Below are 24491 nucleotides of genomic sequence, written 5' to 3'. Positions count from 1 at the left end.
GCAAGAGCACCGGAAGGATGGAGTAATCATTTTAAACCATTTGTCTTCCATTTCTAAGAAGGACCTGATAAAAGCCTTTCTATCAAGGACAAAGTGTATCTTTTATGTCTTTATCGTGACTATTAAAAGTTTTAGATTTTCTGAACATCAGAAAAATGTTTCACCAGTTCCCTTTTCTTATGGTTTCCATGGCTCTGCTGACATTGCCCATCTGTTACTGCATGCTGTCTACTCTATCCATTAGAGCCCTTAGCATATTCATCATCGTTGTTCCTTTAAATTCCAGGTCTGATAATTCCAACGTCCCTGCCATGTCTGGTTCTGAAGTTTGCTGGGTCTATCCAAATTGTGTTTTCTGCCTTTTGGTCTGCCTCGTAATTTTTTCTGATGCTGAGTAAAAGGACCTCCTGTAAATAGGCCTTTAGAATGTCGTAGGGAGGTGTGTGGGGAAGGGGACATGTTCTTCAGTCCTGTGATGAGGTCCGGGTCTTTCCGTGAGCCCCTGACTCTAGACTGGGAACTCATAAATGCTCCTGGATTTTTTTCTCCACAGTTAAATGGGTCAGGATGGCTGCAGCCAGCTGGAGTTGGGTACTTTCTTCCCCCAGGTCAGTCAGGCTTTGTACCACCTCAGCAGGTAAACTAACCTGCTCTGTCTGATTAAATCCCTTAGGCTCTGGTTAACTAACAGTCACCTCAACTTTTCCTGCAGAATGTTTCCTTTTATGGCCCACTCCTCGTGACCTGTGGTAAGAGAGTGGAGAAAGGCCACATGGAAATCTGAATGGGAGATCAGTTCAGTTTCTGCTGCTCACCTTTCATAGAGCAACTCAGCACTAACCAGACTGGCTGGCTCCGTTTAAGGTCTCCTCCCTCCTCCCCTTCTTTCCCAGTAGAAGTTTATGCCTAGAAAGATGTGCCTACAGGCCTGAGCGAGGAGAAAAGCAGCCAAAAAAGAGAGACTATTTAATACAAACCCCATAACCAGTCCTGAGGTTGCAGTATTTGACTTAAGATAGAAACATGAAGAAATTGAAGGAGGCAATTAAGGGAGAGACATGTAGCTAAGAACAGCTTGTGGGAACTTGCAATGCCCTTTCTCTTCCATCCCCACAGTGCAGCTTTAACCCTCATGGTTGCATCTACCCTACTATTATTTTGTTGTGTGGTTTGTTATGTTGCAAAATCACTTATCCTTGCTATGAAGTCATTTTGCAATAACTGGGTTTCCATGGGGAAGTAGGTGTGGCCTTAAAAAAATGTCTGTCCTATAACATAATAATTTTTATGTCTCTGGTTTCAGTTCCCCAAAAAGAATGAGTGATGTAAATATGTACATCTCTCTTGATATCAATACAGGAGGGAAAGCACTTGCCATGTCTGTTAGCTATTGCTGAATACAAACCACTCCCCAAATGCAGTGTCTTGCCATTGCTCAGTAGTCTCTGGGTGAGCGGAGTGGTTTGGGCCGCACGAGCCTTCTTTCAGCCGGTCTTGGTTAGCCTGCATTTGCCCAGGCACCTCCATTCGGCTGCTGAGTCAGCCTTGGGGGCAGGGGGGGCAGCTTCTCTAAGACGGGCTCAGCTACCGCAGCTTGATTCTGCTCCATGTGGAACCTCATCCTTCGGTGGTCTGGCCTGGGTGTGTGCACCTGGCAGCTGAGCAAGGTTCTGAGAGGTAGAACAAATGTGCACAGACCACTTGAGACCTAGGCTTGACACTGACATGGCGTCCCTTCCACTGCCTATTAGCCACAGTTTATTGGCCACAGCAAGTCCCTCTTGGTGAGAAGAGCTACAAAGTCACGTGGCAAAGGGTGAGGATACAGGAAGGGATAGAAAATTGTGTCCATTTGGGCAGCCTTTCACAATATGTAGGGAAGACAATCAGATCTTGACGACATCCTCAATTTTTGAATAGCCCTGGGAGTAGACTTTTATTATCTCTTCCCTCTTCTTTGGGCAACCGTACCTCTCTTCATTTAAGGAAACGGTCTCTCTCTCTCGAGGTCACATGGTTTGAATGGGCTGACCCTACCTCCCTGCCCGTGATTAGTCTGGAGGAGGACCTGACCCAAGAGGGCAGTGCTAGTATCTACTCTCCGCGGCAGGGATGGGTCCCAAGTTACCAACACAAGATAACCATTGGGCACTCGATGAATATTTTCCAAGATTTTTTTTTTCTCACAGTTACTAGGAGAGGCCCTTTCCCTATTTGATGGAAAACATGAACATTCATTATCCCAGCCTTGTGGAGAAGCTACAGGATAAAATGAAGTTGTCACAGAGTCACTGGACTGTCTCCCACCATTGTCTTTCTGCTCTTTGGCAACAGGAACCAAGAGGCTCACTTCGGCGCAGGTGGTTCCAATTGTGTTTCTGTCGCTTATAACCAAAGGAATCCTAACTGAAAGAGCCCCCAAACGGAAGACTTCAAACAGAAAAGGCCATGCTCGTACTTTCTGTGGGACTCACTAAACTAGTTTAATGAATCACTCTCCCTTTTTGCATATAGAGCAGGAGTTGCAAGCACCATGCCTGGGTGGAACCACAGGTAAATGGAGATGACAAAGGTAAGTATCCCGCCCCACACCCATGAACTCTGAGCGCCAGTTGGCCCCACCCCTTGGCCCTCCAGGATCAGGAACATAGAGTCCGGAAGTACACATGCCTTCCACTTTTCTATCTGGGCACACCCTCACTCCCTGCTTCTGACAACTCGTTGAACTACTGGCCATGAGGACCAGTCAGAGCTCCAAGCATGGGTTGTCTGGGATCCCAGATTCTCTTTGATTCTCTCTCATTTCTGTCTTCCTGAAGATGGTAGTTGCTCGTTTAAGTTATTATGTCTGGACTCTGTCAACATCTACTTCCTGCTCATTTAGCTTTCCAATATTTACCCAGTTCTGTGTATTAAATTCCTTCGGTCTGAAATAATTAACATGGCTTCTGTTTTCTTGACTCAACCCTGACTGGTAACAATCGTTAGAACCAAAAGTTTACTTTGTATGCTAGAATTTCTTTTTCTGAAATTATAATGTGAAAAATAATTTCTTCAAATGCCAAGACCCTTGCTGCAAGAAATAGTTACCAAACAGCCACAAAAAGCTCTCCTGTAGAACAGTTATGATTGTTCTGCTACTTATATCAAAACCCTCATGATTCATAAAAAGACTAGACCTGGGGGCGCCTGGGTGGCTCAGTGGGTTAAGTGTCTGCCTTTGACTCAGGTCATGATCGCAGGGTCCTGAGATTGAGCCCCTAGTCAGGCTTCCTGCTCAGGAGAGAGTCTGCTTCTCCCTCTCCCTCTGCTGCTCCCCCTGCTTGTGTGCTCACTCTCTCTCTCTCTGTCAAATAAATAATAAAAATCTTTAAAAATAAAAGACTAGACCTGAAGTGTCTGTCATAAGTGGCATTTATACCCCTAAATCTGTCTTCACTCTTTTTGAATCTATTTCTAAACGGGCCAACCAAAGTCAACACTTAGGAACACACATTCTAAGGAATGTTCTGACAATTATACCAGTGGTTTTGGGTCTGGATTTAAGATGAGCTAGTAAGTATTTAAATTTTTTTAAAATATGTATTTAAAAATACTTAAAAAAATAAAAATAAAAATACTTAAATATTAAGTATTGAAGTATTTTAAATCAATTTGAAATGAATTATTTTTTATTTAAAATTTAATAAGTATTTATAAGCTAGCTCCATTTGTGGGAAGGATACAGTAATTACTCATACTAGAATAGGAGCCTTCATTTTAGGGCAAAATTCACCCGAGGAGATTGTGAGAAGTTTAGATATATAAACACGTGTTTCTAAAAAATGGAATTATGTTATTTTTCCCCCTGGAAACACCTATACCAAACTAATAATTATGTCTGTTTCTTGGGTATAGGAATTATTTTATTACTGTCTTTTCTTTTTATGATTACTACATATTACTTTTCTTATAATGAAAAACATATTTTAAAGTTCCTCCAGGGCAAATTTAAAAGGCTTGGATTTTAAACCTAGGATTTATATTCTATTTTTAAGGAAAATGCCTAATGCATGCTTTTTCTGTAAATATCTACTGAGCACCTATGGGGTGCCTAGCATCGTGGTAAGAGAACCCCAGAGTAAAATTCCTACCCCAAGGGAACTAAATCAACAAGGTTCATAGGCGTCTTTACAGTATACTAGTAACTAACACATGATGGACCCCTAATAAACGTTCGTTGAACGAATATGTGAATTTTCCATCAAAAGTATTTATTTATTCAAACTCATTTCACAGAGGATTAGCCTTATTCTGTTCATTCATCATAAATGTATCATACTTTATCACTTCCGAGACACATATTGCTCACCTTTCAACAACTCTGAAATCAGAATGAGACTTCCTAGCAATGTGATTTTTAAAGTATTGTTTCATAGACAATTTGCAGCATTTTCTTTTATAGTGATAAATAAAGTAACAGTATGTTTTACACTGATGACATCTTTGAATGAAATACAATATATATTATATTTTCTATATTTTAGAAAATACATATGAATATTTAGGCATGTTTCCGCTAGGGTTCAATCAGAAAAAGTTTTCATGGAGCCACACCATTCAATGAATATTCGAGCCTCCAGTGATCACATGAAATCCACAACTGCTAATTTATAAATGTCAAAAACAATAGCTGACAAGTAACTTTATAAAAACTTGCATATTTATGAGGGTTTATTTCTCGAATTTTCAAGATTACTATTGAATGTTAATCGTGTATCTCCTATTTGGGACTTAATGCAAGGCATAAGTATGCATAAAAATTATGGGCATATCTAATCATTTATGTACTTAAAGGATTTTCGTATTTTAGTGTTTGAATTTAACCAAGATTTGAAAGGTCTAAGAAATATGAAAATGACTAAACTGTATAGGAACTCTGAGAAGTTATAAAACAAACGCTAATAAAAACTTGTAGGAGAGAGGAAATGAACCAAAATCAAAATGAACTGTTATGACAAAGACACGCAAAGAACACAAGGGGAAGGAGGCGGGGGAGGGGGAGGAAGAAGAAAAATTCATAATGGCAAAAAGAAAAAAATGTCACCAGACTAAGAAAATGTGACTCATCAGCAAGGTATAACCTACATTAACTGCATACAAAGGCATCGCTCTGAGCGCTGCATACAAGTTAAAGACATCAAATAAATACAGAAGTATACTTTATTAATAATTATTGACATCCACTAGTTCTGTGAATGTTATGCCAGGTACATCAAGTTGAATCACATAGTCCTTTTGTTATCTCTTAGCCTTTCTCTTTTCTTCCATATTTTCTCACAGCAGTCTTAGCCAATGCGGAAGTTGGAAGAAGAGGGCGGGAAGGAAAAAAGGAAAGCCATCCTTTCAACCAGAGGATGATCTCGTCCGTCCCTTACTCGCTCATCCTGTGATTGCCGAGCCTCCCAGATAACGGCCCTGGAGGATTCTGAGAGCTGCAGTTACCTGCTCTTCCTTCCCCACACTTCCTCCTTTCCTGGGATCAGGAACATAGAGTCCGGAAGTACACATGCCTTCCACTTTTCTATCTGGGCACACCCACTCCCTGCTTCTGACAACTCAAACCTCAACACACCTGCCCACTGATCATAACGCCCACCTCCAGCAAAGAGGGCAATATAGCCCCCTTTTCCATTGTACACTTTAGGGAAAATGGCCTTAAAACTTTACAATTTTTCATCACTATAAAATAAAAAGGGAAATTCACTTAAGGCTATAGCAAACACCGAACTTGGAAAGAAAACAAGAACTCTTAACTTTCACCATCAATGCGATATCAAGATCTAAAAGACAAGGAAGCGGCAATGAGTAAGAAAAGTACAGTGCATTTTTGGCTATGAGTTTACAAAAACATTGTCATCTATTTCTAATTGTACTATTATTATTCACCAGGATAATTTTCCCTTGACTTCCAGGCTTCAATTTTTTTTTTTTTTTAAGTTTTCAAGTGTTACAATTTTATGGACTTTCCTGGCAGAGTGGAAAGGGCAAACTGAAAGTCAGATCAAATTCCTGTAGGTGAGATTAAGACTAAAATTTTTACAAAGGATAAAGTTATCTTTAAGAGGACATTGACTGATTTTGTGATGATATGGATTGCTTTCTCATACGAAGTATTTTCGAGAAAGCCTTCTGGAAATGCCTGTGACACAACGGATACAGGAAAGGATTGACAAAGGAATTGAGCCATTGAAGCCAAAACGTGATTTCATACCCAACTATTTGAGGACGCTGGTCTAGTGGGTAAATTGAACGAATGATCGTGAACAGAGAATAGGGAGCCCAGCAAAAGGCAAAAACACCTAAGAGAATGGCCAGTGACTTGGCTAATTTCCTGGCTCTGAATAGTTCAATATGTTCTCTTTGGTGAAGACACAGGGAATCAGAATGGGCGAGGGAAGCCATTTTGGAAGCAATTATACTGCCATTCATCTGGGCTCTTAAAGAGAACAAGAGACTGTTCTTTCTTTCATGTCTTTTCGTAGATGGTGCTGTTTCCTTCAGTTCAGGAAGAGATGTTCTTGAAAACAGTCCACCCCTGAGTGAGGATCCCCAGTTACTGGGAGAGACAGGAGAAGGGAGTGTGGGCTGGCTTTGCCACCGGCTGAGATTGCCACGCTTCCACAGGCTCCAGTAAATGTACATGTTGAAATAGGCCACTGCAAAGACTGGGACCAGGAATTCAAAGAAAGACGAGATGGCGAGGATGTACCATATGGTAAAAAATCCAGGTTCACAAGCCTTCTCCTCCAAGACTCTCCAACTGGAATTCTTCCAAGACTCTGAAATTAGAATTATTGGCCCATGCACTAAGAAGGCCAGTACCCAGACAGCCATCATCAGAGCCACGATCTTCAAGATCCCAGTGTGTCGAGCTCTGTAAGATACCTAAAAAAGACCAAATAAATTATTTCAATATAACGAACATATGTTTGTTGCAGAAGGCATATCACAGGCCCTCGGTCGTTTCAGGGGTATGCAAGAGGTAGGGAAGCTACCTGGCGCTGGGTCACATGATATGGGCCAGGACAGAGGGTTCAGTTGCCGCTGCAGGCTTTCTCCAAGACCTTCCAGACGGAATCTGTAATCTTCAAGGTTAAACCTCTGACATTCTAGTAAATGTTAAGATCAATATCTAAAATAAGAATGCCATGTTTCCGACTCCACTGACACTAATCTGAATCGGAAAACAGCTGAAACGGGGTGCCCCTTTTCACAGTGTTTCACAATCTGCCAGCTGGGTCATGATCAGCATTTTTCTTTGAATGGAATAGAGCGCTCAAGGTCAGAGTGCCTCACAATCGTAAGGGTATGTATTGTTTGATGAAACTTTGGCTTTGGGAATGTAGATATACATAGAGAGAGAGAGAGAGAAACACATGTACTGAACTCCACTATCGAATGCATTTCTCCCAGGGTCAAACAAGTTTGAAAGCCACTGGCTTTCTTGATTCTAATATTCAGGAAGAATCTACTCTGTAGTTTATCCTGAGATTTCACAGTGGCCTCAAAAAGACAGAATTCTTACATCACTCCCAAGAAGATGACCCCCACCCCAAAAAAGTCTAAACCTGCTATGGAGAAATAGCATAATGTTACTGAGCATTACCAAATCATTTCTTTCTATAAATATTTCCACTCAACAAAAATGGTGCCAAAGGTGTGGTGGTCAGCCACTTCGAGAGACACAGCCATGGCAAGTACCACAGTCTTTTTTAAAGAGTAAAGAATGTTCTAGGTCTGCTTGGTCACAAAGACTAGCTTCTATAAGGGAAAATGAGATTCTAGGAGTAAGGATTGCTCTCAGTTCTCAGGACCCATGATCTTCAATAGATCCTGAAATCTTTAAAAATATCTTCTATAAGAAGCTTAAAAGGTCACCCACCCTATATGAGGGATGAACACATGAACCAGGAATTTTTTTGAGGGGATCTGGAACAGACAATGTCCCTAAGCTTCTTTTAGGTCAATAAGGTTCCTTCCAGCTCATATATTACATATTTCTCTGATTTCCTCACTCAAGGGAAAGGAAATGATTTCCCCCATGAAACTGGAACATGCCTCTCTTTCCACCATCGCTCATGTACTATTTTCTCTGTGAGTTTTTAAATCTTGTGCTACAGTGTTTTCTCATTTTTATTAAACAGTACAACAATGCCCAGCCCTGTCTTTCTTTGATGGATTGTGCAGGCTGGGAAGGGCTCACCGACTGGCTGGAGGTAAGAGGAAGCAGGCTTTTAAAAAAAGTTATTTTTAAAAACTGCAGGGAAGTGGGTTTTTTTTTCCTCCAAATTACTGATATTTCTGAGGCTAAGCTAAAATGCATATGGTGCTGACCACAAGTTCCCATATACAATACGCTTTTTTGCCTTCTGCTTCTCATGCCACTAATTAATACACCTCTTGCACTAAATCTAATGATTATGAAGATGGTAACAATACCCAGATGGTCATAAAACTGAATTTAGTTTTTTAATTGCTCTGTTCAGCCTTTGTAATGATGTGATGCAATATGCTGGAAAGTGATCTCTTTTCTATTATGCATAAGGTCAAATGGGATAATGGACATCCAAGGGAATTGAGAAGATGATACCCATGTCTTCATCTTCGGGTAGCATTTTTGACAGATAGCTCAAGCATTGCTTGAATCCAGGCCCAAGCCAGTTGCAGTGGCCTTCCTGACATCAATCAATGGCCAAGTACTCCACCCATGACAGAATATGTTCGTTATTCAGGATATTGCTTCTTATCCTGCTTCCTTTCCAGCCCCAATAAGATATCCAAACACTCTGTCAATCGGGTTTCTTTTATAAGGGAGGGCAGCCCCCGGAACTTGCTGGTGTTAATAATGAGATGGCATTGCAGAGCCATCCTAAGTGCCTGTTGCAGGTTGAATTGTGTCCTCCAAAGAGATAGGTTGAAGTCCTAAGTCCCGGTACCTGTGTGCATGCCCTCATTTGCAAGTAGGGTCTTTGCAGATATAATCAAGTTAAGATAAGGTCATATTCAGTAAGCCCTAATCCAATATGACTGTTGTCCTTATGAGAAAGACACAAACAGACAGGGAGAATACCCTGTATCAATGGAAGCAGAGACTGTAGTGACATATCTACGAGGCAAGGACCGCCAAGGAATGCCAAGGATGGCTGATAATATTAGAAGCTAAGAGAAAGGCATGGAACAGGCAGCCCTAGAGGCCTCAGAGAGAGCATCGCCCTGCCTCCACCTTGATTTGGGACTTCAGGTCTCCAAACATTAAATGTATTCCAGAGAATAAGTTTCTGTGGTCTTAAACCACCCAATGTGCAATACTTAAATACAGCAGTCCTAGGAATCTAGCCAGCCCCCAGCAACTATATTTCTCATGGTCTCGTTTTATTCTCAAGCTTCCCTCTTCATCTTCAGGTAAAAAAAAAAAAAAAAAAAAAAAAAAAAAAACTCTCTCCACTTACTATCTTAATTCTGCATACATTTGAATTCCTACTCCTTCCAACTACACTGTGCTACTTTCCCCCACCTACTCTTGCTTCAGCCACACAGAAATCTGCCCCTCCAGAAAATGTGTCTGAGCACTGTAATCACACACTGCCATCTGCACTCGGCCTTCCTTTTCCAAATTATTGTCAGATTTCCATTTCCCAGGCCCAGCCCATGATCCGGACTTATCATACTGTCTCTCCACGTTGAACTACAGCAAGAGCTCGGCTTCCCCACAACCACTTCCTACAAGCTTCAGTGGCCTTTGAGGGCTTCCTGGCTCACACTGCTGCCTTGGAACTCTTCGCCAACAAAGGCCCAAGAGCTGCCTGAGCGCCCCTTTTGCAAGCATCCATGCGCTGGGGTGTGGAGCTCTTGTTACACACTTGACTCCGTGCTTATATACTAAGGATCTTGGATCCAGCCGACCCAACCCTCACCAAATTTAGAGCCTGCGTGGCCAGGAGGAGTTCCTCAGGGCAAGACTGGGAAACAAACGCACTCATTTTCTCTCTGGACATCAGTCCTCATGTCTGTGTGACTTCTACACATTTTTCCCAACTGTACAAGCTCTCTCTTACCTTTGCACACAACTGAGGTAGACCCAAGGGCTCGGACATCCAGCAAAGGGATGTCCTAGCAAACACTAACTAGGAACACCCAGTGAAGACTAAAAAGAAATGCTAACCCAGAAAAAAAAAAGTAAATGTTTCAGCACCAATGGGAAAGATTATGAATTAGAGCACTCTTTTTCGAACATTTTGACGAACTCAAACTAAGAAATACATTTTATATCATCACTAAGTGCACAGACAGAAGTACTCATAAAATGATACTTACATTTATTACGTACCTGGCACTCTGATATTTTGTACTCTGTTTTTATTCTGTTTTACTATGTTTTTTTCTGTATTTTTTCGTTTTAAAAAAAGGTGGTCACAACCCACTGAACTGACTTCATGACTCAATAACGGATCATAAGCTGCAATTTGAAAAGCATGAGCTTATAGGCATCTGAATTGCTCATCCAAGCTGATCTGCGCTCTCTCCATAGTTTGTCTAGTACCAACTGCAGTGGACTCTGGTGCCAATGACGTACCCGAGGCCAAGTGTCTGGATGTCCCAACACATTCTTTCCCCCCTTCTTTCTGACAATACGGCAGCTCAGCTAGAGACCACATTTCCCAGCTTTTGTTGCAGTGAGATGGGAGACCATGTGACCAAATGTCACCAGTAAAATGTGAGTGGAAATGATTGTATGATTCTGCACTACTTGGTTAAAAGAAAACCCCTTGGGCGCCTGGGTGGCTCAGATGGTTAAGCGTCTGCCTTCGGCTCAGGTCATGATCCCAGGGTCCTGGGATCGAGTCCCGCATCAGGCTCCCTGCTCCTTGGGAGCCTGCTTCTCCCTCTGCCTCTCTCTCTCTCTCTCTCTCTCTCTCTGTCTCTCATGAATAAATAAATAAAATCTTTAAAAAAAAAAAAAAAAAAAAAGAAAACCCCTTGCCCTGGACTTCTGCCCTTTACCCATCCTTTCTAGAACCTGGAGTGGCAGCAACCTGGTCTTGACCATGCAGAGGAGAATAATGACCTAGAGCAGGGGTCAGCAAACTACTGTCCCTGAGACAAATGTGGCCCACCACCTGTTTGGATAAATACATTTATATTGGAACACAATGAACGAATCATTCCTTTTTTCTTTAACATATTATGTTTGGCTCTTTCTGTGCCATAATGGCAGATTTGAGCAGTTGCAACAGAGACCATAGGTTCCTTTATAGAAAAAGTTTGCTGACCCCTGCCCTAGAAGGTGTAGAACCACCCTGTTAGCCTAGGTCCCTGGATGAGTTCCTGGAGAAAAGGCTTTCCTGGAATGTTGAGAGGAAAATAAATTTCTATCTTATTTGAGCCTCATCTTTGTTCCTGCAGCTGATCCTTGCCTTCTGCAATATACCCTCCCAACCCTTCTGCTCCGAGCTGCTCAGTCCTCCCAAGCCAAAGCTGTCCCTGGCCTCTCAATACCTCCAACACCACACCTAGTCCATGGTACTGAACCCATCTGTTTCTGGATCTGTCTCCACATTAGCCTATTATGCTCCTCAAAAGTGGAGACTGATGTTTCATTTCTGTATCCCAGCACTTAGCAAAATCCCTTGCACACAGTCGCATCCCCCAAAGATGTGGGTCCTGGGACTCAAGAGTGAAAGAGGTTTCCCATCTAGGTCTCGAAGACTTCAGATTACTGCCCCATACTGACAGTATCTGCCTTGTTTTTCCCCTTGTTCTATTGCTGATAAATTTAGCTTGCTTAAGAACTGTCACTAACTTGTTGAAACCAAGATTCCAAATCTTGGGTCCATTCAGACTTTCTTGGCATGGATCCTACACTGGCACTGGGACTTGATCTCCCAGGCTGGTCCCACTGTCTAACCTACAGCTTCTCTGTATACTGTCTTTTCTCCTTTGGCCATTCACAGTTGATTTTCTCATGACATTCAAAAGTCTGGGCATCTTTCTACTTGCCCACCAGGTACCACCTGAGGAAAATATTCAGGTCTTAGTTTGTGTAAGGAATGGACTCGATAAGTCTACTGTGACTCACATGTATATCCAATCTACTGTGGACTCAGTATACCACTTCCGACAACTTGCCTTGGATTTTCTCTGACAGCCTTCCCACGCTAGTGGCACGTAGGGGAGTGAGTGACTTAGCCAAATCACACACAGAAATTGTTCACTAAGGGCCAATGAAAACTTAGCACCAAATAATAGAAGGATAATCAGGCTCCTCTAAGGTTGGCCAACTAAACAAAAAATTACACTTATAACAATTTCTGCTTGGGGATGCAAAATGCACAAGTATGTCACCTTCTAAAGAAGGTGAGTGAGTGTTTTGACTTACAGCATTTGAGACTGACTGGTACCGATCATAGCTGATGAGAACAATGTTATACACAGATGCTGTACACAAAAGATAGTCAACAATGAGCCAAAATGCACAGAGTCCATTTCCAAAGTCCCAATCAAACAGCGTGTGAGGGATGTACAAAGGGATGGAGATCATACCTGTATAAGGAAAAAATAAGGCAAAATAAAAACACAAAACTCATGTCAACGAATACAAAGAGACACAGGCATAAAACACAATGACATACCTGAATTGACCAAAAGTGGCTTGATTATAATTTAGAAATTCATTGTGTTTCATCAACAAAACTCAGGACTGATTTCCTACACATTCTTTGAATACCATTTTTACAATGGCTGTCGTAAGTATCCTATGTTTCCTTATTACGTTCCAAATTAGGCTCAGGTCCTGACCCGCATTTCCAAACATATACAGCATAAGTCTTTTTGTTTTCCTTTTTTTATTTCTAAATTCTATTAGCCAACATATAATACATCATTAGTTTTTCATGCAATGTTCAATGATTCATTAGTTGCGTATAACACCCAGTGCTCATCACATCACATGCCCATCACCCAATTATCCCATCCCGCCACCCACCTCCCTTTCCACAAGCCTCGGTTTGTTTCCCGGAGTCAAGAGTCTCTCTTCGTTTGTCCGCCTCTCTGATTTCTTCCCACTCAGTTTTCCCTCCCTTTCTCTATGATCCTTGGAGCTATTCCTTATATTCCACATATGAGTGAAACCATATGATAATTATCTTTCTCTGATTGAACAAGTCATCTTTATGTTCATAATCCAACCCAGAGAGGATGGGCCAGCCTCCCCCAAACATAGCCCATAGTTTCACATGTCCTTTGCCAACAGCATTCTTCTTTCCTAGAATAGCCTCCTCTCTTCTACTGAGAAGTCTAATTACTTCCTTCTCATTCTTCATTCAGTTCACAAAAAGGACTTCCTCTTTGTTATCTTTCTTGGAACTACTTTGGCAGAAGTGACCCCTTCTCACTTGCACAGTGCTGGCACTTTGCTCTTCCCTTTCTCTCTCATGTATAAATATATTCTACTTTTCATCTCTGTCATCCTTTCACTTGTTTCTCCTGAGGGCTGAAACTGTATTCCAAGTTGATCCTTGTATTTTTCACAACATTGAGAGCTGACCAGTGGCTCCCACATTTAACTTAAATAAATTAGTAACAGCTGATATGTATTGTGCAGTTACCACATGCCAGACATTGTGCTATGTCTACTGCATATGTCACCTCATTTAACGTTCATAGAAACTGAGGTAGAAACCATGCTGACTTAGCCGATAAAGAACCTAAAGCTCAAAACAGAGACGTAATTGCCCAGGGTCCACTCAGCTAATAAGTGGAAGATTGGCTTTGAAACCAGGCAGTGTGATGTCAGGACTCCTGACTTGAACCACTACACTTCACTAAGTGAACAAATATTTAAGTGGTTCAGCTCTGCACAGAAATAGCTTAATTATGAAAAATGACTAAACTGAGCCCCTTTCCTTTAGTTTTGTTGGAGTTCTTCCTTGTATTGACATTTCAGACAGGTGACACTACTCACTGAGTATATAACCTATTAAGAGAAAGCTCAGTGAGGGGGCACCTGGGTGGCTCAGATGGTTAAGTGTCTGCCTTCGGCTCCAGTCGTGATCCCAGGATCGTGGGATCGAGTCCCGCAGCGGGCTCCCTGCTCAGCGGAGAGCCTGTTCCTCCCTCTCCCTCTGCTGCTCTCCCTGCTTGTGCACTCTCACTCTCTCTGTCAAATAAATAAAATCTTTAAAAAAAAAAAAGAGGAAGCTCAGTAAGAATCTTCATATTTTATCAGGCACTTGGCAAGATTTCCTATTTTCATATGAAAATCAAATTAGCCTATCATGAAGAACAATAGTAAAGGCAAAAGAAAGGAGAAGGAGGGGCGCCTGGGTGGCTTAGATGGTTAAGCGTCTGCCTTCACTCAGGTCATGATCCCAGAGTCCTGGGATCGAGTCCCGCATCGGGCTCCTGGCTCAGCAGGGAGCCTGCTTCTCCCTCTGCCTCTCCCCCTGCTCATGCTCTCTCTCTCTCTGTATCTGTGTCTCAAATGAATAAATAAAATCTTAAAAAAAAAAAGAAAGAAAGGAGAAGGAAAGGGAAGGATGAAGGAAACCCTGCATTCTCCCAAAACCAGATGACATGAGGATATAACCAATGAGGTGTGGTTTCAGCACCAGTGAAAGGGAATGCAGACTTGAGTGTTCTGTACCTTAAGTTCACGTACAAAGATGAGAGACAAGGCATCATTGAGATAGAGGAGTTGTGTGGTCAGTTCTTATATGTAGTTCAAATTGCCTGCTTGTTTCATGTTTTGGTTATATTTTTAATGATAACCAAGCTTCCTTATGGGGCCTTCCATCTCAAAGGGGTGCACGCATGCACATGCTTATGATATAAAATAGGTAAATAAATAAGATAAAGTATCTGAGATAAATCACTTGAGATAAGTCAAAGTATCTTCAAAACAGAGATATGTATCATATTTTGGCCCAGAGTTGTGGCTTCGGTCCAGTATTCCCGACATGAGTATTTTACACAGACACAGACACACACACACAACGCACACACACGCACACGCACGCAGGCACGCTAATTTTCTCCAACACCAGTAATCATTTGCATTACAGACACCACAGTCCATTTAAACATTAAAGAGAGGGTATGAGTTCAACAATCTTGTCCACACATTTTCTGAATTAGATGAAAGAGGAAGGGTGTGTCTGGGTGTGTTCAAAATTTTAGGAGCTGCTTGAGAGAGCAGTTTAAAACAGGCTGTAGTCCTATTCCTTTGGCTTTTTTTTTCCCTAAGATTTTATTTATTTATCTGAGGGAGAGAGTGAGAGAGAGAGAGAGCACGAGATGGGGGGAGGGTCAGAGGGAGAAGCAGATGCCCTGCTGAGCAGGGAGCCCTACGCGGGCTCCAGAATCATGACCTGAGCTAAAAGGCAGCAGTTTAATGGCTTAACGGACTGAATCACCCAGGCGCCCCCCCATTCCTTTGGCTTTAATGAAACTCTGCTGTCACCTCATGTTCTACATGGTATTTTAGCACAAATGTCATGCTCGGATCCTCTGTCTTGTTGAGTGGTGGAGATGTTTGTGGCTTATTCCAAAGGAATTTCAAAAACTGAATCAGAAATATTTCTAGGATATATGCACTCTGAAGTGTTTCTATAACTTCCACTCTGGAATCATGCTTCTGGGTCAAACGGACTTGAGAGGTAAAACTAAGAGCTCGTTTCTTGAAAAGAGCAATAATGCTTTGGCATGACATATTAAGGAGGCTGGGGGTGGAGAGTAAGAGAAAACAAACTATATTAAGAGAAGGCAGTGAAGGGACACCTGGGTGGCTCAGTCGGTTAAGCGTCTGCCTTCGGCTCAGGTCATGATCCCAGGGTCCTGGGATCGAGCCCCACATCGGGCTCCCTGCTCAGCGGGGAGTCTGCTTCTCCCTCTCCCTTTGCCTCTCCCCCTGCTTGTGCTCTCTCTCGCTGTCTCTGTCACTATCTGTCTGTCTCTATCAAATAAATAAATAAAATCGTTAAAAATTTTTAAAAAAGAGAGAAGGCAGTGAAGAAATAAAAACAAGGAGGTAAAGGAACAGGGGGAGGAGAGAAGAAAAAAGACGGATGAAAAGAAAAGCCCTGTGAGAACCCAGGCCACTTGTTCACCCCAGCCTGCCCCACTCAACCTTTCCTGTCTCACCTCCTGCTACTCCCTCTTCCCCTCACTCCCTCTACCCCAGTTCCTCTGGCCTCAAATACACCACACATGCACCCCTCAGATCCTTGCGCTTTCCTTAGCAGGAAATGCCCTTCCCTCAGAGAGCTCCTTCTATTCACTCTGATGTGTCCTGACCAATGAGCCCTACCCCTGACATTTAAATGGCAACCTCCATGTCCAGCACCCTTTCTCTCCCTCTTCCCTGCTGGTTTTTCTCACTAGCAATGATCATTGTCTAAAATGCTATACAATTTTATTCACTTATTTATGTTATTATGTGTCTCCCCACCCCACCCACCCCAGTAGAAATAGAAGCACCATGAGGACTGGGAATTTTGTCCCTATTTTCATTGCTCTATCCCCACCACCTCAAAGAGTGTCTGCAAATAAACCAGTATTGGATGAATGAATAGATGAGAATGGGAAAGCCCAGTTTGCTTGAAAATTACCACCAGTCTGGTCTTGCCCTTTCTTTCCAAAGCCAGCTAAGAAGCTACATCTTCCATGAGAAAATGACAATCAAAAGTTGGGGGCGGAGCTAAAAGCCCCAGTGAATTCTTTGGGCCAACAGGGGAATGTGTGGATAATGGTGAGGGCATAGAAGGTGTTATGGACTGAATGTTTGTGTCCCCCTGAAATTCATATGTAGAAGCCCTACCCCCCAGGGTGGCTGCACTTAGAGATAGGGCCTACAAGGACGTAAAGTTAAATGAGTCATAAGAATGGAGCCCTAACCCAACAGGATTAGTGTCCTTATAAGAAGAAACACCGGCGAGCTTGCTTGCTCGCTCCCTCCATGCACACTCAGAGGAAAGGCCACATGAGAACACGTGGAGAAGGCAGCCACCTACAAATCAGGAAGAGAGTCCTCACCAGGAACCAAATCTGCTGGCACCTTGATCTGGGACTTCTCAGCCTGCAGAACCATGAGAAAGTCAATTGCCATTAAGTCACCCAGACTGGGGTATTTTCTTATGGCAGCCCGAGCTAACTGACGGGGAAAAGAAGAGTCCTGAACTGAGGCATGAGGGGACTAAAGATAAACTTTGCCCTCTGAAAACATGGTTCAGATTCTGTCAGCCCCAACCACCTCTGTCCTTGCAGATCCTGCCTGGCCATCTGTCACATGGTCCTGTAGGCCAGAAATGCCCACACACGTAGTTGTGAAGAAGGGACCCATAGACGGAAATATTAGTCATGTGATACCAATTTTATAGATATCCATATATAGAGATAGCTGATTTTTTTAAATAGTGTGCAGATGACTTTTTTTTTTTTGGAATAGTGTGCAGATGACATATATTCATATCACTGTAGCTGGTACTGGAATTTCTCCTCGATAAAACTTTGCTTGCCAACCCTACATTCAGCCTGGGATGTCACTCAGGTGCCACAAATTTAGATTTTTGATTAGAGGCCAGTTTTAAAACCTGTGAGAAGAGAGCGTTCAGCTAAAACCCCCAATACCTAGCACATGCGATGCTCCAGGCCATTACCACATGGTTCTGGAGCTCGAGGTCTCCTGAGCAAGAACATGAAGAATGGCCGCCATACAATTACAGGAAAACTCTCATGAGTTCTGCCCTGGCCCAGAACCACTGTCACAAACCTGCAGGCTCAGAGCCAAAAAGCCCACTTCTGAGCATGGCTAAGGAAAAAGGACAGCCTCAACACACAAAACTCCAGTCTTGCGACAGAAAGTTCTCAGAGACTGCCCTGATTCTGATAGCATTGTGGCAAATACTGTTAAGTAAGTGCACCTCTGGATGAAGCTGGCAGGGGGCAGGGGAAATGTGAAGGAGGAGACTGGCAGATTGAGAGAGATTCTGGCTTATGTTCGATTTCTCTCATCAGCAGCAAAGCCATTTCTTTTTCCATCCACCTGCTGGTGGCAGGGGACCCCCATCTACATCTGCAGGAACATCTCCCCGAGACACACCACATCTTTAAACTGTGGTGCCCAAGCCCATGATCGTGGGGCCTGCCCTGGTGCTTCCACTGGGCCACACGAGGAACCACTCTGTTCTTATCTAGTACCATCTTTATTCAAAAGTTTCAGGCCTCAGGCTCACTCCGTTGGGTATAGTTGCACCCCATCTCTCCCTACCACCACTCCCTTTGAGTTAGTCAAAATACAGAATCGACTGTAAGCCCTAAGTATTATCTAAAAGTTGTACAGTTCTGTGAAGAAGGCAAAGAGGGATAAGTATATTTATAGCAGAATATTCTCTCTGTTCGCATGAAAATAGTCATATAGTTATACCTGTTTCTGTGATTATAGAGAATGATGTAGAAGGATCTACCTCAAGTTGTTAATGTGAGTTACCTGGAGTTACCAATTGTGCCATATTTTTCTTGTCCCCAGAACTTAATCTTTATCTCATTTTTTTCTTTCTCCTGCCCAACCACCCCACCTTGCAGCTCTGCCTCCCTCCCCAACTTCCTGTCCACTCTCCCCACAGTAGTTCAGAGCCTTAACATATGACTTGTGCCTAGACCTGCAGGAATTTTTTTTTAAGATTTTATTTATTCATTTGAGACACAGAGATACAGAGGGAGAGAGAGCATGAGCAGGGGGAGAGGCAGAGGGAGAGGGAGAAGCAGGCTCAGCCAGGAGCCCTATGTGGGGCTCGATCCCAGGACCCTGGGATCATGGAAGGCAGACGCTGAATCATCTGAGCCACCCAGGCGCCCCTGCAGGAATGTTTCTGAAGCCAAGCGGCTGCCTGCTCTTCTCTCACCTGCTACATCCCCATTAATGCCTCTAAGGTAAAGATTCGATCCATCGGATCTCTCACCTACTTTAAAAATCCAGATCTCCGCATTGACTGTTGAGTAACCTCCAATCCAGACACACTAGTATTCAAGGGCCTTCATTATATAGATTCTAACTACTCCAACTTTATCCCCTGCTGATCCCATACAGCCAGCCAGGAGCTCACATTTAGGAAGATGTACACAATGATTTTCTACCAGCATGTCTTTGCTGATTCTTGGAATACTCCTCTCCATCTCTCCCTATGGAAATTCTGCCCATCCTTTGAAGTTCATTTCAGATGCTGCTACCCACTAACCAAATGTGCTCTCTCCTTCCTCTGAGTACCCATAGCACTCGGTATGTCTCTGTGGTTCTCACATCATACTCTATACTGTTACAATCGCTTGTGAGCTTCTCTTAATTCACTCTCCTACATTGCAACCTTACCAAAGAAAGAGCCTAACTTAGTTTTCTATGTATCTCATTATCTAATCATCCTTGAGTACTTAATAGTCCTCACCATGATGGGGTAAATCTACTATCATTTGTGACCTTGGTTTGAGTTTACACCTATCTGCAGAGAAATCAAAAGAGAAGAGGACTAACATTTGTTGAGCAACCCTATGTTCCAGGCAATAAAATACGTATTTCATGAGTTTTGTTTCACCGTAAAATAAATGAAATATTTATGTAGCTATAGACAATGACAAGTTAAATTATACTAGAAGCTCCGATAAAGCAGTATCATCAACTGACATTTCTACACAGACTTATAAACCTAAACATACAAGAAAAATAGCTCCAGAAACAAGTAACTCTTAGACTAAAGCAATTTTAGAACTATTCTGGACTTATTTTTATTCTACAAAAAGAAAATAAACTGTTGTCAAACGAAAATTCTCCTACAAACCTGATTTACACATATAAACTCTTCCCCTAAAGTGCCATATAGCCTCCCCAGAACTTTAATCCTTAAACTTTTGTTTTTAGCATCCCCAATTCTACACAGTCCCTTGAAATAACAAAAGCTTATTTTTAAAAAAAAGAAAAGAAAGCTAATTTAAGGTTTTAGAAATAGATTATAATTGGAAAAGATGATCTGAAATAAAGATATGTAACTTACCAACAAAGAAGTCAGCAATGGCCAAGTTAAGGAAAAAGTAATTACTTCGACGTCTCAGCTTTTTGTCCACCGCAAAAGCTAGAATAACCACAGCATTTCCCAGCATTATAGCAAAAGCTAGTAAGCCCATTAAAAATGCTAGAGTAACGCGGGTGCTTAGTGGCAAAGTAGTTGCCCCCGTGCTGTTAGTGGCTGACATCACATCAAATGATGAAGAAATTAATCCAGCAAGACAATTCTGACAAGTATGTTTTCCAGTCGGATACCTAATATATATAGCCTCCTGCTCATAACAGTATTTTTCAAAATCTAATGCTGATTTCACTGTACTTCCTGATTCTTGATAAAGCAAGCTTGTGATAACAGTCTCCCTTTAACTGACACTGAAAAAGTATTTTCCCAAAGCTAGTGAGATGTTCTGTTGTAAACATTTGAATGTGATTTAACCATCCCCCCTTAATAGAGCAATATTACATAATATATGTGAAACATAATTGATTCAGTGGAAAGGTAAGAAATTGGGCTCCTGTGAGATTTATTTTTTCAGCTGTTAGAGATCTAGTTAAAGATTCCCTTCCGACCATGATGGAGTACCACAGGCTGAATTCACCATCCCATCTGACACAAACAAAAAACTGGACAGACTATTTGAAACAATGGTTTTCAAGGCACCGGACATCAGGCAGTGAAGGACAGTGATCCCTGAGTAAAGGGGAGAAAATGAGGTCAGCTCTGCAGTTGTCCCTGCTTACTGTCTTTTGTGAGTTTCCAGGGCACGGAGCAGAGAGTGGGCATGAAGCTGAGAGTTGGGAAGTACTAGACAGGACTCTGCTGCAGAGCTGCTATATAATATACATATTTTAACTGTACATAAGCCGGAAGTCTTGCGTGTAAGGTGGTGCTTGTGATTGTTTTAAAAATGTAGCTGATAAAAATAAAATACACATTACACAGATTTAACTTAAGGTTGATTTGATTATTTTTCATTCATGGCATGCAAATTAATGATAACGATCTTTTTAAAAACTCGAATAATTGTCCCCATTTGTCACTCTCCCTAATCTTTATTCTCCTTTGCATTCACTCATTATTAATTCACTAACAAGAGGCATTAGGAATTTTTACATTCTTTCCAAAGTTACAAAGTCCCTTTCCAAACTAGCCAGTTTTTATGCTCAGTCAACTTTGAAGGCCTTTCTATTAAAAAAGCAAGGCAGCCCTGGTATAATGTAATTTCTTGATTCCAGTCTCTAAACTGGAGGCGCTAGAGAGCATTCAGTGTGAAAGGGGAAGGAAAGAAAGGCTGATAAATACATTGCTGACTGGGTCTGTAGCAGAAGATAAGGTACAAAAGTAAACAAGATGACTGTAAGCAGGACAGTTAAGATTGTGAAGGGGCACTGAGTGGGTTGGCCCAGAAGGTAAACAAGGATTTATTTTATGGACGGAGCATGATAATCTGGACTTTTTTTTTTTTTTTTTTTTGGTAATTTCATGTGGGAAGAGCAAGCAATCCAACAGAATTGGAGGTCTTGCCTTGTGGTCTTAGGTTGTGGGGAATTGCCTTCACAAAAGGGAACTGCCAGGTGGGTAACTTTTGGGAAAAAGAAGAATGACAAATCGTGTTGGGCTACATTTCATTCTCTTACCTTGTGTGAACATGGAGTGGACTAAGTGTGTAGCTCAGAATTCCATGCCAGCTACTCTATTTGAATTTATTTAAATTTACTGGTGTCAAGTTGCTATAATTTATGTGTCAGGGCACTTCCTTTTCTATCACTCCTGATGTATGTCTAACTATTCTTTTTTAAGTATTTATGATACTTTAAAAATTCAAGTTCTGTAAATAAACATAAATATAAAAAATAAATCTTGAGGCACCTGGGGGCTCCGTCAGTTAAGTGACTGACTTGGTTTTGGCTTGGGTCATGATCTTGGGGTCGTGAAATCGAGTCCTACATCAGGTTCCACACTTAGCGCAGTCTGCTTGGGACTCTCTCTCCCTCTTGCTCTGCCCCTCCCCCCGCTCGCTCACTCTCTAAAATAAATAAATAAATAAATCTTTAAACGATAAATAAATAAATCCTATCAACTGTCTCTTATCAGTAATCTTCATAGGTGAGTTCACCATTCAGTAGAACCTATTCACAAAGACTGTTTGATAATCATGGACTTTAACATTCAAAGAGTCATAATTAAGCCTTTTTAATCAAGATTGTTAAACATCTAGAGGCTTTTATATATCAATTAGCAATTTGCTATTAAATAATGAATTTAAAGAACTTATTTTAGTGGACTGTGACCAGTGGTCCAAGGTCTTTTGGCATTATTAAATCCTTTAACTTAATCCATTAATTATGCTCATATAACTAAGAACAGAAATAAATATCACCCTGCCTCCTCTAGTGACTGAAGACATGCACATATAAGGCAATTGAACGATGAATTACAAACTCATCTTGCTAATGTCAAGAGGGACACAGCAAGAGACTTAACTTTACCCAGCTGAACTCTGCATGCAGGTCCCCAACAGGTCCCCTCTCCTTTAACAAACAAGAGGCTAAAACCATCACCATGCAGAGGTTTTCTAGCAGCTTTAAATTTAGGGATGAAGAGGAAGTAGAAGGACCAGGCTCTTTTCTTTCTGAAGCTATTCTGCATTTTCAGTTGGGTTGTTTGTTGTTGAGTTTTAAGACTTCTTTATGGGGGCGCCTGGGTGGCTCAGTCATTAAGCGTCTGCCTTCGGCTCAGGTCATGATCCCAGGGTCCTGGGATCAAGCCCCGCATCGGGCTCCCTACTCGGCAGGAAGCCAGCTTCTCCCTCTCCCACTCCCCCTGCTTGTGTTCCTTCTGTCACTGTGTCTCTCTGTCAAATAAATAAATAAAATCTTAAAAAAAAAAAAAGACTTCTTTATGTATTCTAGATACTAGACCCTTATCGGATACAATTTGCAAATATTTACTCCCATTCTGTGTGTTGTTTTTACTTTCTTAATAATGTCCTTTGAAGCATAGAAGTTTTTAATTTTGATGAATTCCTATTTATTATTTTTAATTGCTTATGCCTTCAGTGTCACATCTAAGAAACCACTATCTAATCCAAGGTCATGAAGATTTACTAGTATATTTTCTTCTATAAATTTTATAGTTTTAGCTCTCAAATTTAGGTCTTTGATACATTTGAGCCAATTTTCATATATGGTGTGAGGTAAGGGTGCAACTTCATTGTTTTGCATGTGGATATCAAGTTGACACTATTTGTTGGAAAGGCTACTTTTTACCCATTGAATTGCCTTGGAATCCTTGTAGAAAATCAACTGACCATAAAATATGGGTTTATTTCTTGATTCTCAATTCTAGTTCATTGATCTTTATGTCTGTTCTTATGCAAGTACCATACTCTTATTTTCCATTCAGTTTAACAATATCTTTCTATCTTAAACATCAAATAAAGTATATGTCAAGCTTGTGAAATAGGAATGTAAGGTTTAAGACATGAAATCATTTAAATTCAAGACATAAAATCATTAGGGAAGCCAATATTAAAAAGAAAACTCACCAGCACTTAAGATCAATATTAAATCACATTTTAGCATTCATACAATGTAGATTCATTTAAGCTCTTCTAAAAATTAAAAAAAAAAGCACAACAGCATAATTGGCAGATGACAGAGCTGAACAGCGTGATTTTTCACAGTCTTAAGTATAGAATTTCATTTAAAATCTGGTCATTATGATTATATGTAAACAAGTTAGGGAACATAAGCAAACATGGTCTTAGAACTTCTGATTCCACATGTAAGCAGCTTGGAATTCACTACTCCACCCTACTAAGTAAAAAGCAGACCAGACTGAAAAAATCCACTCTTCTTGGATGCATAAGAGAGGGAGGGACACAGGGCAAACTGCTGTCCTCAAGATTGGAAAGACAGACAAGCAAATACACAGTGATGAGTTATCAGAGCAGGAAGTCTGAAAACAGAAAACACTAAGAAACTGGTGCCAGGGTAAGAAAACCTGAACTGTAATTGACGAATCGCTAGAGGACCAGGGCAGACAACTCAGAGTTTAAAATTCCAAGGGGATCCAGTCATAGGGAGAGCCCCACAATACTGTGAGATTCATTTCCAAGAGCTTGACCAAGTTCCCAGGGTATTTATCAGAAAAATTCCCTCATACTTCCAGCAAGGGGAAGGAAAAAAGAACCATTTTGAAATATGCCAGAGCACTCTGTTCTGAACGAGGCTTGCCCTCAGGGGAAGCTAGTTAACCAGAGCCTAACCTGCTGGGGTTAGATCAGAGCCTAACAGATCTAGGGGAACAGAAACACCCAACTCCAGCCCACTCTGGCCATCCTGTCCCCCCCTAAGGGAAGAGAGTAAGAAATATTTGTGCAGTTCACAGTCCAGAGGC

At 41.6% G+C, this 24491-nt stretch overlaps 1 protein-coding gene across 3 annotated transcripts; it reads right to left on the bottom strand.

The window, feature by feature from the left end:
• Positions 1-4261: 4261 nt before the first annotated feature.
• HRH4 (histamine receptor H4) lies at positions 4262-23689 on the bottom strand. 3 transcript variants are annotated; one of them, XM_027576401.2, is made up of 3 exons: positions 23638-23689; positions 12419-12582; positions 4262-6927 (listed from the first exon to the last, which is right to left on the bottom strand). In XM_027576401.2, exons 1-3 carry the CDS (start codon positions 23672-23674, stop codon positions 6100-6102), a joined length of 1029 nt encoding a protein of 342 aa, XP_027432202.1. In that variant the 5' UTR covers positions 23675-23689; the 3' UTR covers positions 4262-6099. The 3 variants fall into 3 exon arrangements, with proteins under 3 accessions (XP_027432202.1, XP_027432200.1, XP_027432203.1); XM_027576399.2 differs by lacking the exon at positions 23638-23689 and adding an exon at positions 20079-20370; XM_027576402.2 differs by lacking the exon at positions 23638-23689 and adding an exon at positions 12672-12973.
• Between the last annotated feature and the right edge of the window lie 802 nt (positions 23690-24491).

The sequence above is a fragment of the Zalophus californianus genome, chromosome 14, assembly GCF_009762305.2.
Source record: "Zalophus californianus isolate mZalCal1 chromosome 14, mZalCal1.pri.v2, whole genome shotgun sequence".
NCBI classification, from domain to species: domain Eukaryota; kingdom Metazoa; phylum Chordata; class Mammalia; order Carnivora; family Otariidae; genus Zalophus; species Zalophus californianus.
The sequence above is the reverse complement of the archived record's forward strand: the minus strand, read 5'-3'. Positions and strand labels throughout refer to the sequence as shown.

Excerpts from the sequence above, each read along its gene's own strand:
- HRH4 (XM_027576399.2), bottom strand. The coding sequence starts at position 20,277 with ATGTCAGCCACTAACAGCACGGGGGCAACTACTTTGCCACTAAGCACC. Across the intron at positions 12,583-20,078 it reads CATTGCTGACTTCTTTGTTG|GTATGATCTCCATCCCTTTG; the intron begins GTAAGTTACATA and ends TTCCTTATACAG. Across the intron at positions 6,928-12,418 it reads ACCAGTCAGTCTCAAATGCT|GTATCTTACAGAGCTCGACA; the intron begins GTAAGTCAAAAC and ends GGTCTTTTTTAG.